The sequence below is a fragment of the Centruroides vittatus genome, unplaced genomic scaffold, assembly GCF_030686945.1.
Source record: "Centruroides vittatus isolate TY-2023 unplaced genomic scaffold, ASM3068694v2 contig_345, whole genome shotgun sequence".
Classification (NCBI taxonomy): Eukaryota; Metazoa; Arthropoda; class Arachnida; order Scorpiones; family Buthidae; genus Centruroides; species Centruroides vittatus.
In genome coordinates this window covers 3,164,533-3,180,271 of record NW_027122170.1, presented here as the reverse complement: position 1 = coordinate 3,180,271, position 15,739 = coordinate 3,164,533, and the positions used below count along the sequence as shown (strand labels likewise).

General features: G+C 31.8%; 1 protein-coding gene across 1 annotated transcript in view; it reads right to left on the bottom strand.

Moving 5' to 3' along the window:
* Nucleotides 1-15,656, bottom strand: part of LOC136974245 (required for meiotic nuclear division protein 1 homolog) — a 30,651-nt gene extending 14,995 nt beyond the window's left edge. Inside the window, exons 1-6 of the mRNA XM_067269078.1 lie at nt 15,448-15,656; nt 13,187-13,312; nt 9,579-9,817; nt 7,031-7,212; nt 5,729-5,768; nt 4,412-4,512 (exon numbers count right to left, since the gene is read on the bottom strand). Coding sequence (XP_067125179.1) covers nt 4,412-4,512; nt 5,729-5,768; nt 7,031-7,212; nt 9,579-9,817; nt 13,187-13,295 — 671 coding nt within the window. The 5' untranslated portion in view covers nt 13,296-13,312; nt 15,448-15,656. The remainder of the gene's footprint in view (nt 1-4,411; nt 4,513-5,728; nt 5,769-7,030; nt 7,213-9,578; nt 9,818-13,186; nt 13,313-15,447) is intronic.
* Between the last annotated feature and the right edge of the window lie 83 nt (nt 15,657-15,739).

Here is a 15,739-nt window from a genome sequence, read left to right as displayed (position 1 = left end):
GTGAAAATGATTCCTATTCTGAGCAATATTAATGATGGCAATAAAATTCTGTTATATTGAGGCATAAAACTGTACACTTTATGACAAAAAGTGCCTACGGAGTTTGCCTACAGGGAGAAGGTAAGGCTCTGCCTCCAGCAGTAGCCTACAGAGAAGGGTCTGTTGTGAGAAATTACTTTGTTAAATGTGGAACCTTTTGTTATGTGAGGACCGAATTGAGCCGGTCCGAGTTTTAAATTTTTATTATTTCAAATTCCCTCGGAGATAACGATCGAGATCGCGATAACGATCAAGCTTCGAAGGATGTACAGTCTTCCGCCGTCAAAACCGCTTCCCTCCTTCTCCGGATCCCACCTGAGTCATGGAACTCAAGTCACCACCCTCCCTTGCGATTGGTGATCGTTACGGAAGGGACCGGGGGTATATAAAGGGGGAAGAGATCTAAGAAAGAGGTCGGAAGAAGGGGAACGACCCGCTGACCCGAGTCCTGTACGAAGGCCATTCCAGACGCCGGAGCCTCCGCCTCGACGCCGATCCTGCCGCTCACCGCCAGGGAAGACGCTAGAAGAACCTTCAGCCGACCCGAAGAACCTTCTCGATCATAAGCGATAACCGAGAGGTATGAATCCCCTAACAATTGTGAGCTCTCTCTCTCCCGCGATTAGGGATGGAACGTGTTGCTTCGATGTGATCGATTCTATATTCTAATGAATCTTATCTGTGTTGTCCTGCTACTACGGATATTGCCTTTTTCTTATCGACGACCTCACACTTCCTCCACTCGATCTGACAATTAACTCACCGATCCCGACAAGTTGGGATAGTACGATACATTTAGCCATCCTTGACAGTGGGGTGGGTCTTGCCGACCTGAACGCCGCCAAAAAGGGGTCACAACTCCGTTCTACCCCCGGCGTTCCCAGTTATAAAGTGAACATTTTTATTGTTTTTAAGAAGTTTTTTAACAAAATTGTTAAATTAAAATATACATATAAAAGTAAAAAAATATACATATACAGAGGAACATACTTGCCTTCTATGGTAATCTTTGCTGACAAAATTTAGAGACATGCAGTTAATTTAGAAGAGACCCAAGCCATATATAAAATAATTTAAGATAAATTAAAATTAAGCAATTAAATTTTAAAATTTATGCTAATAGATACATGTTAATACAAGTTGATTAAAAAATTTATTTTCAAATTAAATCATTATCATATCAATGGAGGTTGGCCAAAAAATGAAGATGAAGGAATGAAGGAAGAAAAATTTATTTATTACATATGTTAGGCTCAAAGACCAAAATTGCTCATTGAGAGAAAAAACAACCACAACGTGTTGCAACAGTCAATTCAAAACAACCACAAAGCGAAATTCATGTTGTGGCTTTCATGATATTTGACCACAATACATTCTGGTTAGGTTGGTTAGGTTACTTGGTTACTTTTCATCAACATGTAATCATTTGTGAAAATCTGTTGTGGTGCTTGATATGTCAATGTTTTCTAACAACTAATTTACTAAAAATAATTACTTTGTCAGGAACTTTTATTAATAAATCAATCTTTATTTATGAGAATCAAGAATGTTTCAGAGTTATTTATTTTTACAAGACATTTCAAGTTGCATTTTATGTTCTTTAGGCGACATTTACATTTTTTATCAATACCGTAACACATTATAAACCCTTGCTTACTTCCAGATGTTAACATGGATGCTAAGCAAAGTGTGAAGTTGAGGGTATGTCCTGAATGTTAGTAAAGTTACTCTCAGAAATTGTAAATTCATTACAAGCGTAAAGTCGATCGAGAAGACCCTTATTTCTTAACTGATACGAGCATTAATCCGTCGGGTCTCTAACAACAGCTAAAACATTTCTGGGAGCTGCATGTCCCCGATCAACATCGGGCACTCTAACTAAAGCATTCAAACCAATTTCAACCTGTCCAAGTAACCTAACCTAACCTAACCAGAATGTGTCGCGGTCAAATATCGTGAAAGCCACGACACAAATTTTGCTTTGCGGTTGTTTTGAGTTAGCCACGATGTGTTGTGGCCGTTTTTACAAATGCCATGACGCGAATTTCACTTTGTGGCTGTTTTTTCCAATCAATGAGTGATTTTGGTCTTTGAGCCTAACACACATACAAAAAGAAATGTCACAATACAATTGATATCCTCCCCAAAAATAACTCCCATAAGAAAGGATTATAATACAAATGAGCAATTATTTATTTTGGCATCATCAGGCTGGGCTGAAATTTTTAATCATATTTTTAATTAATTTAATTTGAAATATATGCTCTCCATCTCAAATTAGTAGTGGCTTGCCCCTGTACATCATACTTTTCCTTTAACAATAGAGTCATGCTGATCATCTATCTAACACCTTTCAGGGGAAAATATTTGAATTAAAATAATGTGACTTCTGGTTTGCATTAGAAGTTCATATATAATTAATCAAGGCCTCCTGCCCCTAAAATTTCCATATTTGGTCTTGTCTTTCATCTATCTAACTCCGTTCTTGAAATTAAGGTCTACAATTTTTTAAAATTGTAGCCCAATATAAACTAAAAGATTTCATATTATAAAGTAACCATTTACAAATGTGTTTAAAATGTAAAATGAAATAGAATTATTATTTTTGGCTTATTAAATACATGCTTGGAGCATCTTACGAAATCTGATACATTACAATAACACTACATCAACCGCTGTATAACATTGAGCTATTTATTGGCAATAATAATTATAAATTAACAATAAATTTGACTCTAGAGGAAGACATTAAGTGCCATCTCCTATTAAAATTAATAATTATAATTTAATTAAATAATTTTAGCTTAAACTGGAAGAAATAAATTGGCCCAGAACAGAACTCAAATCCGCAACTCCCGCTTGCTATGCCGACGTGTTGCCAATTACACTACTAGGACCTCCGGTCCGATCTCTTCCAGTATATTTCTTCCAGTTTAATCTAAAATTATTTAATTAAATTATAATTATTAATTTTAATACGGGATGGCACCTAATGCCTCTCTCTAGGTCGAATTTATTAGTAATTTATAATTATTATTGCCAATAAATGGCCTGATGTTATACAGCAGTTGATGTAGTGTTATGCTTGGAGCCTATATTAAAATAAGATGCAAAATTAGAAGTAAATGTTAAGAAGTAGAATTGCAATTATTGATTTTTATTTCAAAATTGTTAAAATTATAGAATATCACAAAAGAAATATATCAACATAAAGATCTTCCAAAACGAATGCTCCATTTTAATTTATTATAATTATGTTAATTATTATCCGAGAAGTATAAGACATATACCAATCGTTTCGTTTCTCGCTGCATTCAAACATCCATCTACTATTACCTTTAGGAAGCCTCATAAATAAAAATAGCAACTTTGCAACAGCGAAGGCATTTTGTGTTCTGCAGTTTGCAGTCAGAATCACTTGTCTGTGCAACACAAGTAATCTGAAAGAGTACAGGAACTGTGGCTACCATGGGAGGAGTGATGATAGAAATGCTGTAGCAAGCATAGGAAGAATTTGAGTATGTATGCCATGTGATGCAAGGTGCATACATTGAGAAACTAATGGCCAAATGTGAAACTTGGACAGTTCTCCAATGTTTTAATGTATGTTATGGTTTTCTCTGATAATAATTTAAAATAGTAACATTCTGTTTGAAAGATCCTGTATTTAGTCGTGCACGTATAATCATAAGCAGATAATTTTAAAATTTTAATGTCAGATGTGTTAAAAATTCAATCTTGAGAGAGATTCAAAATCACTCTTTCAATGTGGTGTTATGTTATCTGGACTACTGATATGAGCACCTCCAAATTTACATACAGGGCACTTCAAAAATACAAAAAAATGTTAACACTAATGTGGAAGTAACTTGTTACGCTGAATTTGTAGTCACGGGTCATTCCCTGCATTGTTATTCACCACCTGCAAGAAGTTGAGATCCAATTGTGGAGTTCACAATTGGATCCCAACTTCTTGCAGATAGTGAATAACAATGTCCTTCCATAGAAGGGCCAACTTCAAAAAAACTTCAAAAAAAAATATGCCCTTCCACCCTACAGTGGCAACTGCAAGGGTATCTTCTCCTTATAAGTGCTGATATATTTTGAAGCATCCTGTATATCTTCATTTATAATTTTAACTCTTTAAATATCTGTCTAGTGATAAACTATTTCAATTTTTAACATGCAAAATTCAATTTGAACATGTCATTTTTTTATAACACAGTTGCAAGAATCACTGTAATAAATTTTAAATATCCTTACTCTATTGAAAGAATTATAATTCTTTATCATCATTTTATATTATTTAATCATTAAAAAATATTTTATCTCAAATATATCAGATTATACAAATTGAACAAAAGAGACTTACTCGGTATAAACATAGTTCATAACTTCACTTTCTTCTAGAATCAAGTTTTCTTCATAAGAATTTGTTTCGTAATTTCTCAAAAATAACATCACTTCTTGTCTCTAAATATATAAAATAACTTCTGCAAATTTTATTTACAAAATAACTTTTTTGCCTGAGAATATATTTCGTATTATAAGCTCATGATTCATGTTGGCATCACAATGTCTAAATAAGATCCTTTTAATGTTTTTTTAATGTATTATATATCTCTTAGATATATAATACATTAAAATAAAAGAGATAAATTTGAAGTTACCTCCGAAATTTTAGATTATCTAATGTAAAAATGCTATAATTATAAAATAGAATTTCATAAAATGCTATAATTTTTGTTTATTTTTTAAAATCAAGTCAAATATTCAGACCAAAAATAAAGTGCCTAATAAGAGACACGATGAAAGCTTCTAGAAGTGGAAAATGCAGCATAAAGATTGACGATAACAAAATCGAGATAGACCGGGATTTTAAGATTGACGGAAATGAGGATTCGACACCTGAAATTAAAAGAAAATTAGCCTTTGGATAGAGTGCAATAGTGAGCATAATTCCATTCGGAAAAGTAAAGACATCAGCATTCTAACTAAAGCCCGGTTAGTCAATGCAATAGTCTTTCCGATTGTTATGTATGGCTGTAAAACGTGGACAATTAAGAATGTGGACAGAAGGAAGATTGATACCTTTAAACTTTGGTGCTGGAGACTATTACTGCAAATCCCCTGGACAACAGGAGTTGCCAACAAAGAAGTTTTTGACCGGATCAAGCCTAAGTCCTTGTTAGAAGCCAAAATCACTGGTTGAAAATTGTCTTATTCTGATTACAGAGCAACCTGTAATGAGGATTAGGCTCAACTGACTATAAAAATTTTCAAAGCCTTAATCCCGATTCTATCGGGTTCCTCGGAATGACAGATGACACTCCGAGCTGCTTTGCTCGCCTGGCTGTTATGCTATGAATCTCCAAAATAATCTTTGTGTATAAAGATATATTTAGATTTACTATATAATAACATTGACAAATGAAGAAACAAATTGAAAGAATCAATGTTCTGGATAATATTTCTGTTATTCTAGAATATTGAATTCTTTCACTCTGTTACTTCATTTAGTAAAATAAATATCACTGTGAAAACTATTTTAAGTAACAGTAATTATTATTTATTATCCAAATGGCCCAGAACAATTTAAGTTAAACTCTAACTACACAAATTGTACTAGATTTACAAAAAAGAAACTTTGAAATAATAATTTTATATTAAAGGTTTTAAACTTTATTACCTCAATTTCAGGAACATTCCAAAATACTACAGATCCTTCCCTGTAATAAAAGAATATTTAATTTTTTTTTTTATTTACACAGAACTAATTGTCAAGTTATATATGTATAAGAAAGTCAAAAATTATCTGCACTTTCTTCAAAGTGTCATTTTTCTCGTTTCCGTTTCAATGTAAACATGATTGCTTCACTAACAGTGTGCGCTAAGGAATAACAAAGAGCAGTGATCCAATTTCTCTGGTCAGAAGGTATGCCAGGGACTGAAATTTATCGGCTTACAACACAATACAGGGACAGGGCTCTACTACAAAGATGTATGAGTGGATTGAGAAGCTAAAAAGTGGTTGAACAAAGCAAGATGCACAAAGAGGGAGCAGGATGTCCATTACCTGCACCCACTGACTAGAAGATTCGACAAGCTCGAGAAATGGTACAGGTAAACCAGTGAGTTACCATCGACAATGTAGCATGTTCTCTGCAGATTAGTCATGATTCTGCCTATTAAATCATTCCAACAAGCTCAGCTTCTATGAAATCTGTGCGAGATGGATGCCAAGAAAGCTCACAACAGAGCATAAGTGCAAACGTGCTGAGATCTACTAACACTTATTTGACCACTACAACAATGAAGGGAAAGTATTTTTGAGGAGAATAGTAACACGGGAGATAAAAAGTGGGTCCATCACTATATGCTAGAATCCAAAAAGCAATGTATGGAGTGGAAACTCCCAAGCTTGCCAATGAAAAAGAAATCCAAGATTCAACTTTCTGCAGGAAAGGTGATACTAACTGTTTCTTGGGACTCGACAGCCTATACCGGAAGACTACCCGAAAAAGGGGGGTACGATCAACAGTGCAAGATACAGTGATTGTTATTGCATGACAATGAACACCCACACATGGCCAGCCAAACTGGTGAAACCATTACCCATTTGGGTTTCAAGGTGCTGGAATACTCTGTCTACAGCCCAGATCTTGCCTCTTCTGACTATTATCTTTTGGATCACTCAAAGATGTTTACGAAGTCGTCGATTTTTTATGGATAAAGTAGTGTAGGAAGAAGTGCATAAATGGTGACCAACCAAAAACCTTCTTGGAGGAAATACACAAGCTTGTGGACCACCAAACCAAGTGCATAAAAAAGGAAGGAGACTATGTAGAAAAAATAATGTATCTGTTCAACCTCTACATTTTGTGTAAATAAAATGAAAAATAAAATAAAATAAAGCATGGATAATTTTTGACTTTCCCTCATATATATGTAAGACTACCAAAAGTATGTAAAATATTGATCATATTATTACCTAAAAAAATAAATTTCTCTGGGTTCTTTATCAACTTCATACTTTGCCGAAATGTGCAATACATCGTGCAAGTCGTCGGGCATCGACGAAGGCTGGTATAAACCCTGTTTTTTTAAACCGACATTTATCGATTCGAGATCATACTCTTCTGCAGTGGCGAGAGCCACTACGGTCCATTCGTCCTAAAGTAAAAAGTTTCGGTCATTATTATTAATAAATATAAGTTTTGTACAAATTTATAATTTGTTTTTCTTAAATAAGCTTAGCATCTTCAGTGCTAAGCTCGTAAATTAACCACAAATTTATCTCTCTTTAATTTATTTATAAAATTTTATATTGAATTTGAGCTATTTTAAGATAAAAGAATAAAAAATACTTATAAAGATAAGCATCTTTGCATCTTAAAAACTGCTTTCTGTTTATCAAACAAGACTCTAAACTTTCTTACTGATGAGTAACAAGTCTAATTATTTCTTGAAAAATATTTTCAATGTTCTAAACTCAAAACCTATGCAAATCGATACTTAAATGGAATTATATTCATAAAATACACATCATTCTCTATAACTTTCTGAATCTCCCCATTTTCGGGCTACATACAACTTTAGAACAATATTCACCTTACAACAGCATCATTCTAAAGCCGTAGCCTGAAAATGGGGAGATTCAGAAAGTTATAGAGAATGATGTGTATTTTTAATTTGAATGCTGTTTTCTTTATGTTCAAAAGATTTTAATTTAAGGATCACTCATTTCTTTCATTCGAAAAGCTCTAAAAAAAGTAGCTGAATAAAGTACTTTCCAGTTTACTGTAAAGCAGAAAGTAGTTTATCTTGTTTTAGTGTTTAATGAAGTAATACTTCTTTTAATTTAATTATTAAAGCATTTATAAGTGAATGAGCTATAGTATTTGTTTTAATCTATTATATACTTTCATTTAAACTATATAAATAAATAATTAATAAACATGCCAGGAAGATAAATACATTTAAATATTCACAAAAAATTCAATTACTCGATAAATATTCCGTTGGGAAACTTACGAGAGAACAAATAGTCAATTTATAAGCATAAAATTATCATTTTTTGATAATTTCACATAAAAATATTGCAAGTGCAATACACTCTATTCTGTGGCTAGTATAAATTTCCTATTATGATTTACGAAATGCTTTATATATTCTATGATCTGAATGTAGTCTTCAAACTGTATTTTCAAGTATAAAAATTCAATTTATAACATCAAATCTTTGTGAAATTAGAGTTTGACTTACAATAGTTCACTTAATGATAGTTTTCCAGAAGCCAATTAAGTCATAATAGTGTAATACTACAATGAAATATCTAGATGTTACGTGATAAGTTTTCGTGAGAATTTAAAAAATATCAGTGTTTTCTAATTTTTCACAGATCGCACGTCTTTTGTTTCGGTATTTAAGTTTCGAATTTGTTTATTATTCATAAAATTTTGAAAAATATTTGCAATACAAACAAAAAAACTACATTATTACTAAATTTTTGCAGGTTAATTGAAGACTTTAAATCAGTATTAAGTAATTTATTACACAAATTTCGTTACGAAGAGTAACTATTCTATATTTTATTCATTTAAATTAATTTTAAAATAGAGAAATAACTCTTTAATGGAAAACATTATTTCTTATTTTACTTTTACAGAATTATATGTTAAATTAGTTAATTATTTTAGAAATATGTAAGAAAAGACTGACTAAGATGATTTGAACCTATTTTAGGTTTGACCAAGATGTAGTTTATACATAGTGTAAAGTCCTTATACACTGGCATGTGAGCAATGCACAGCATACAACACAGTAACGAATGCAGCACGAAGACAGGAGAATGAGAAATACACATTTTAATGTGCGCGCTCGACCTTTGCATTAGCATTTTGCAATTTCTGTTTGTGTTATTCGTGTACGTAGGATGTCCTTTTGCACTAAATCAATCGTGATCTAAAACTTTGTAACCGAATTTTTTGCCGTATTGTGCTCTGTTTTCGAGACAGAAGTGCCGATTTCCAAATTTTACCACTAGGGACTCTGCAAATAGTCTTATAATACATAGTCATTTTTTTATAACTATATATCACCTTTGTAACAGTAGCTGTCTGCATTTGTCAGTTATATGGGTGTAAGGACTTTACTGTACACCCTGTTTAATTGATGTTAGTTAATTAAACAGGCAGACATAAAATATAATTTAGAAATTTATGAATAATTTTAATAGTTTTTCTTCTTTTCGTGATTTTGCACTTTGAAATAGTCTATGAAAACAAAAATATGATTAAAATTGCAATCTATTGAATTCTTAAACAGAATTTAGTCATTTCATTACTTTTTTTTTGTTTTAAAATCTGTACTGTACCTTATATACGTGATTAAATTTTAAATTCTATAAATCAAAAAATGTAAATAATTTTGGATTTTATACTGTTTTCTTTGCTCCAACATTGTTCTATATTTGGGAAATATTTTTTAATGTAATTAATAAAAGTAATTTGTCTAAAAAATGTTAAATATATTTATACTTTCTTAATAATTTCTTCGTCCATTGGTTTTGGTTTTTTACGAGTCGTCCGCTTCTTCGGATGAAGAGTGGGTAAAGTTTGCTGTATTCGGTCCTTAGCGGGAGTACAAAAGAATCTCCGAGACATAAAACTGGTAACGAAGCAACATCTTGTAATTTTGCTTTCGGAGTTCTTCAATTTTATTCCAAAGTTATTAAATATCTGGATTCTACTACACTGTGTACAATGACTGGAGGTACCTAGTTAAAAATAAACCAACAAAAAGAAATGATTAAAATGATAAATTATTCTTATATTTATGTACAAATAAATTTTACTCATAAGAACATTAAGACAGGAATATATTAGAAGTTCGTTAATCCGGCATCCAATAATTTGGCACTCTCCGAAAAGCGGCCGATAATCCGGAAGCGTCCGACGATAATTCGACGTGCCGGTATTCCAAACATTTGGACGTGTGGTATGCCGAAGATTCTGAATAAAAACATATTCATTAACATTTTTGTAGACTATTCAATTAATCTTAACACTCTATAGTAATGCACTGTATCATCTTCAGACTGATTAAACAAATTGGAATGAATAGCAGTATGCACTGGTACAAAATATACAGCAATGTCTGTAATATTTGTTTCATGTATAACATATCAAATTTTTCAAATCTGACACTACTCTGTTCCCATAGATGCCAAATTAACCAACTTCTACTGTCACTTCAAAATATATTAAGACTATGATATTTTGAAAATATACAGAAAAGAAATTTGTAAAAATATATTGATTACAAATCAGTATTATATGTTGTTATAAAAAATATAATACTTACAATTCAAAAAACATTATTATATTTTTGGGAAATTGTCATTGTAGCCATAATGAGACCACACATTAACAAGGTTACAATACTCTTTCTAATACAATTGCTCTTTCCTTCAGGTAATTACCAATCCTTATTAAAATTCAATAAATAATGACCTACACCCCTAAAGTAAAATTCAAATTACAGCATGGTAAACTAAGCATACCATTGTAAAAAAACTACCAGTAAAAGTAATTTTGCTGTTATTAATTTGTTTCTTTAAATTACACTGCAGAGATTGTAATTAATTAAGTGTTCACATTTTGTAAATTATAACTGGAATATGTTGGAAAGATCCATTTTAATAAAGACCAGTTTTTCTAAAATATTTATCTTTTTTCCTGTACTCTTTCTTCTATTTAGACATTAAGAAACCCTTATTCCGTGCCCGTCGCGAGTTTAGCCAGGCAGGTCCGCAACGAGGGCAGCCAGGCGACGAAGGGGAGATTTATCAAGAACAGACCATCAGAAAATTTCTGGAGTGGTTCATCCAGATTTGCAGATCTTCATAGTAATAGACCGATGCCTTAATTAACTATCTTGGCAATCTGACTGTCTGATGTTTATCTATCAGACTTATTACGCACATTAATACTTTTATAGATGTATTGTATCATTTCTATAACAATAAATTTTGTACAAAGAATAAAAGATTTAGCATTCAGAAAAATCACAGATATTAACTATATCGTAAAAATATTTACTGCTCTGGAAACCTGGGATTAAATCTGGGCAAGCAACTCCCCAGGAATTTTTCATGGGTGATCATCCCAAATATATTGGGTTCCTTTCCCTCCCACCCATTCACCCCATTGTGGGCCTGGCCTGGAGATTTTCTGTCTTGTGAGAACTAAGAGGGTGTTTTAATCATCTGTTATGGATTCATCCAGACCCATATTGGGAGCAACCAAACAATGAGAGACAGTGTCCAGCAAATCCAGGACATCATCTCTCAAAAGATTTCTGGGGTTTTCTTTAATCATCCAGATTTGATCCCAGGTCTCTAAGAGTGGTAAGCTGGTATCTTACACGCATCAACTATCTGGCTATTAGAAAGAGGCAAATAGCAGCAGAAATACAAAATACTGATAGAATGGAAATAACTATTGGATAAAAATAAATAATACTTAGTTTTGAATGATGCTGCTCTAGTTTCAATTTTTTTTTAAATTTTTGTGCTATTACATTTGTCGGTTTGTATAAAGAAGAAAACGATGAAACTTAAGTCATTTAATTTTTTTAAAAATTCCATTAGAAGGCACTAAAGGGAGTTACTAGAAAATTGTTTGCTTGAAATATTAAACAGTTCGTTTGAAATGAACGGGTTTCAAAATATTTGAATTTTGTGTTCTTTTGCTGGTTTAGAAAGTGTTAGTGGACACAGTTTCCTATTAAAACTTATTGTGCTCTCGACGATGGACTCTAACAGTCCAAAAATACTAGAAATGTTGAATGTTATTTACTCCAATGAAGTAGGGTTTTGTAATTTTGTGATAATTTTGGTGTGTTTTTAGATTTTAAAACAGTATGTGTTTATATGGATTTTTAAGTAATATTTTTATAGTTGAAGACAGGAATACAATCTAGTATCGTTGCAGATACAAAATAAATGCATTTGGTCTCATTACTGAAAAAAATCTTATAAAAATTCTAGCACTTTTAAGCTATACAGAATGCGTAGTAAATTCCTTATACAATGACGTGTATAAGCGATGCACGATATACAACACACAATAACGAAGACGTAGGAAGTTGAGAAACACACATAAATAAACACACGAGAAATGAATAAACACATGAGAAATACAGTTTGTGTCTGTGCTTGATGTGCATATTAGCATTTTGTGCTTTCTATTCTCATTATTCATGTATGCAGTGTACTAAATCAGCTGTACTCCACAACTTTGTAACTGACTTTTTTTGGTATTGTGCATTGTTTTCAATATACAAACTTTTAAATTTGGAGTGCCAACTTTCAAATTTTACCACTATTGGCACTGCAAGCATCCTTGTCTCTTATCACATAGTCACTTTACAATGTAGACTATACATCACATTTGTAAGGGGCTGTCCATAAATTACATCTGCATTTTTCTTGAAATTTTTACTCTCCCTCTCCCTCTTATTCCAGTTTGTCCAAGTTTCTGTAATTCCTCTCCTCAAAGCTTGTCCCCCAGTAAAAGTATCCAACAAAGCTTGATCCCCAATAGAATGTTTATCACTTTATGACTGATGGATATCATCAGAAGTAGAAATGAAATGCATAAGAAATTTTGAAATAAATATGAGAAAATGCATAAACTGTATAAAATTTTATGAAATAAATGGATGTCCACCGAAGCTCAATTCCTCCACTCTCTCTTGTCCAACTTTGTCCAAATGATCATAACACCCTCCCTCCCAGTGTGGACATCATTTATGGACAGCTCCTAACTGTAGCCATCTGCATTTGTCAGTTACACAGATGTATAAAGACTTTATTACAAATACTGTACTTATCAGGAGTAGACGAAAGAATGTTTCTACTTTTGTTATCAATAGCTCCATAGATTCATAATCCAACATCACTAATTCATGCTAGAACACATATTGTTTGACATTGATAATGACACAAAATATGAGACACTACACACAAACTAATATCTAGCTTTGATTCAAGAAATTGAATCTTTATATTAAAATAATTAAGTTATATATTAAAAATAAGGAGTCGGCAATAGAGGATAAAAATAATACAGATCAAACTCACTTAATTGTCGAATGCCTCTTGAAGAATTTTGCATCATTCTTGAAATAAAAGTCTGCCGAACAACAGAATTTTTCAAAGCGAATGCAATTTTTCTCATGTAAACTGCCATGATTTCTGTTTAATTTACTAAATAAAAATTTTGATTTGAATTAATAATTTATAAAATATACAAATATCATATTTATAACTTAGGAATTTTTATTATTGAAAATTATTGCAGTTAATATATGAATCTACTATTTATTAAAGTTAAATTATAATATTAATTTACTATTATAATTTATTAAAATTATAATAGTAAATTAGTAAGCATTTATGAAACAAAACATATTTTTCTATTCTTTAAGTTAAATGACTTCATTAAGTATTTTTTTTTCTTTTTGAACTCTTCCCCTTGACAAAAACTAAGTATAACATGAATTTTAGCATAATGATGGCATGAAATATGTGTCTACAATGTATAAAAAATTGCTGTTTGAAAGGGAATGAATAATTTTTTAATGTTAGAAGAAATTTTAATGGTTATACCAAAACATACTACTAAAACATACAAAATTGTGACATAAGATCACAATTTTGACCCTCCCTACAGCAGCAAATGGCTCCCATTTTATAAGATTATAAGTTACCAAAAACAGCAGTCCATAGATCAATGCAATCTAATGAAATAGTCAAGCCCAGTGTTTCTCAAACTGAGTTGTGTAGAAGAATATAAGGGGTTCTTTAAGACAAAAATGCATAATGACAGAAAAAATTTATATATAAGTTTTTAGGTTAAGGTACAGGAAACTATAGCTCAACTTGGGTGGGAATGGAGATAAATATGTAGAGAGGAATTCCTTTATAGGTTCTAGAAGTTTTTTACAGTTCCTTGTGTTTGAGTGTCACCGGTCTAGCTAATCAGAATGACGTATTATTAGGCCAACACTGTTGGGTTGTACAATATGTAAATTATAAATTTAAATCACATTTACCTTCATTGCAATTTCAAAAAAATTGGAAATTTCTATTTTTTTAGCAGGGTTGCTAAACTTTTGAGCAGTAGTGTATATAACAGGGTTGTCACAAGATCCATATGTTGCCTAATCAGAAATACAAGAGCCACATTATCTATTAAAACAGGATTATAAAAAAGTTATTTATACATATAAAGCACTGGTTTGGGCACAATATAAAACACAAGGGAATAATAAAATAACTTAGCTCCTAAAAAAAAATATTGGTTAATGTTATCTATGATTCCAAAATGGCGGCTCGTCTCAGATTCCAGCAAATAGAAGAAAGGAAACAGTGGGGACGCACATTCTAACCTAACCTAACCTATTCTAATAATTTTGTTGGTAATAATTATGGTAATTTATTAGAATAGGTTAGGTTAGGTTAAGTTAGAACGTGCGTCCCCACTGTTTCCTTTCTTCTATTTGCTGGAATCGGACACGAGCTGCCATTTTAGAACCATAGGTAACATTAACCAAAATATTAAATTGGTGAAACAAAATTGTTCTATTCAGATTAATCATCTCAAAACTTAATAATGTATATAGAAAGCTAGATAATCATGCTTCTAATTTATTTATCTTTGGTTTGAATTATTGACCAATGTGGAGTTAGATTATCAAGAGGATCAAATTATGCTGTACACAGCTCTAATTTCAAAGAAGTATATCATGCAAAAGATCACTTCTACATCTACGGTTCCTTTAAAAATTGTATTTATTTTAGTCTACAAAATTCTTTAAAAATTCCTACGCATACTAATTAAAAGCCATCTGCATGTTTTCCTTCATACTCCATTTTTTGTCAACATTCTTCTAGATATCGTCTTCCATATTGACGATTGGGACAGACCTCGACAACCATTTTAGAACTTTGCCCGTTTTAAGACAGTTGAGAAATTTTCTCTTTTGCAACACCTCGAAATAAATCGGCACATAAATGCAAATGTTATGGGAGCCACGGCATTTTCGACCTACATACAACACGTCATCATCCGAATGTGTCAAAAAGATATTCCTTAGTGATGCAAATAAGCAATAAAATTAAAATGGCAAGTATCAACAATAGGCTCAATCATCTCTAACAATTGGAGGAACAATTGGAGTTGATCTTAATTTTACAGCCAGTGCACCCAATCACATTCTAATATATAAGGACATTGTAGCCATTCTTTAATGCACACAATTAGGCACTCATGTAGATAATGAAATTAATTGCACAATGTACACTTGATACATAAAATTAAAAATTGGTAGCGGTATAACCTAGTTATTTTTTCCTTAATTCTTCACGAAGAATTTGAAGTATTTAACTAAATATGGGTCAAATATAAGTTATATTATAACATATACTATTTATAATTTAGATATATGTTTAAATACAGCAAAAATATTTCTAAATTTAAATAAATTAAGCGACACCAATCAATTTTTAATCAATAATTTGAATAAAAAAATCAACGTGATAAGTCTCACGCTCGTACTTGTCATACACGAAAAGTCACGTGCATTCGCCGTGGTCGAGGTTATGCCCTCTAGGAACATCATATGATACACG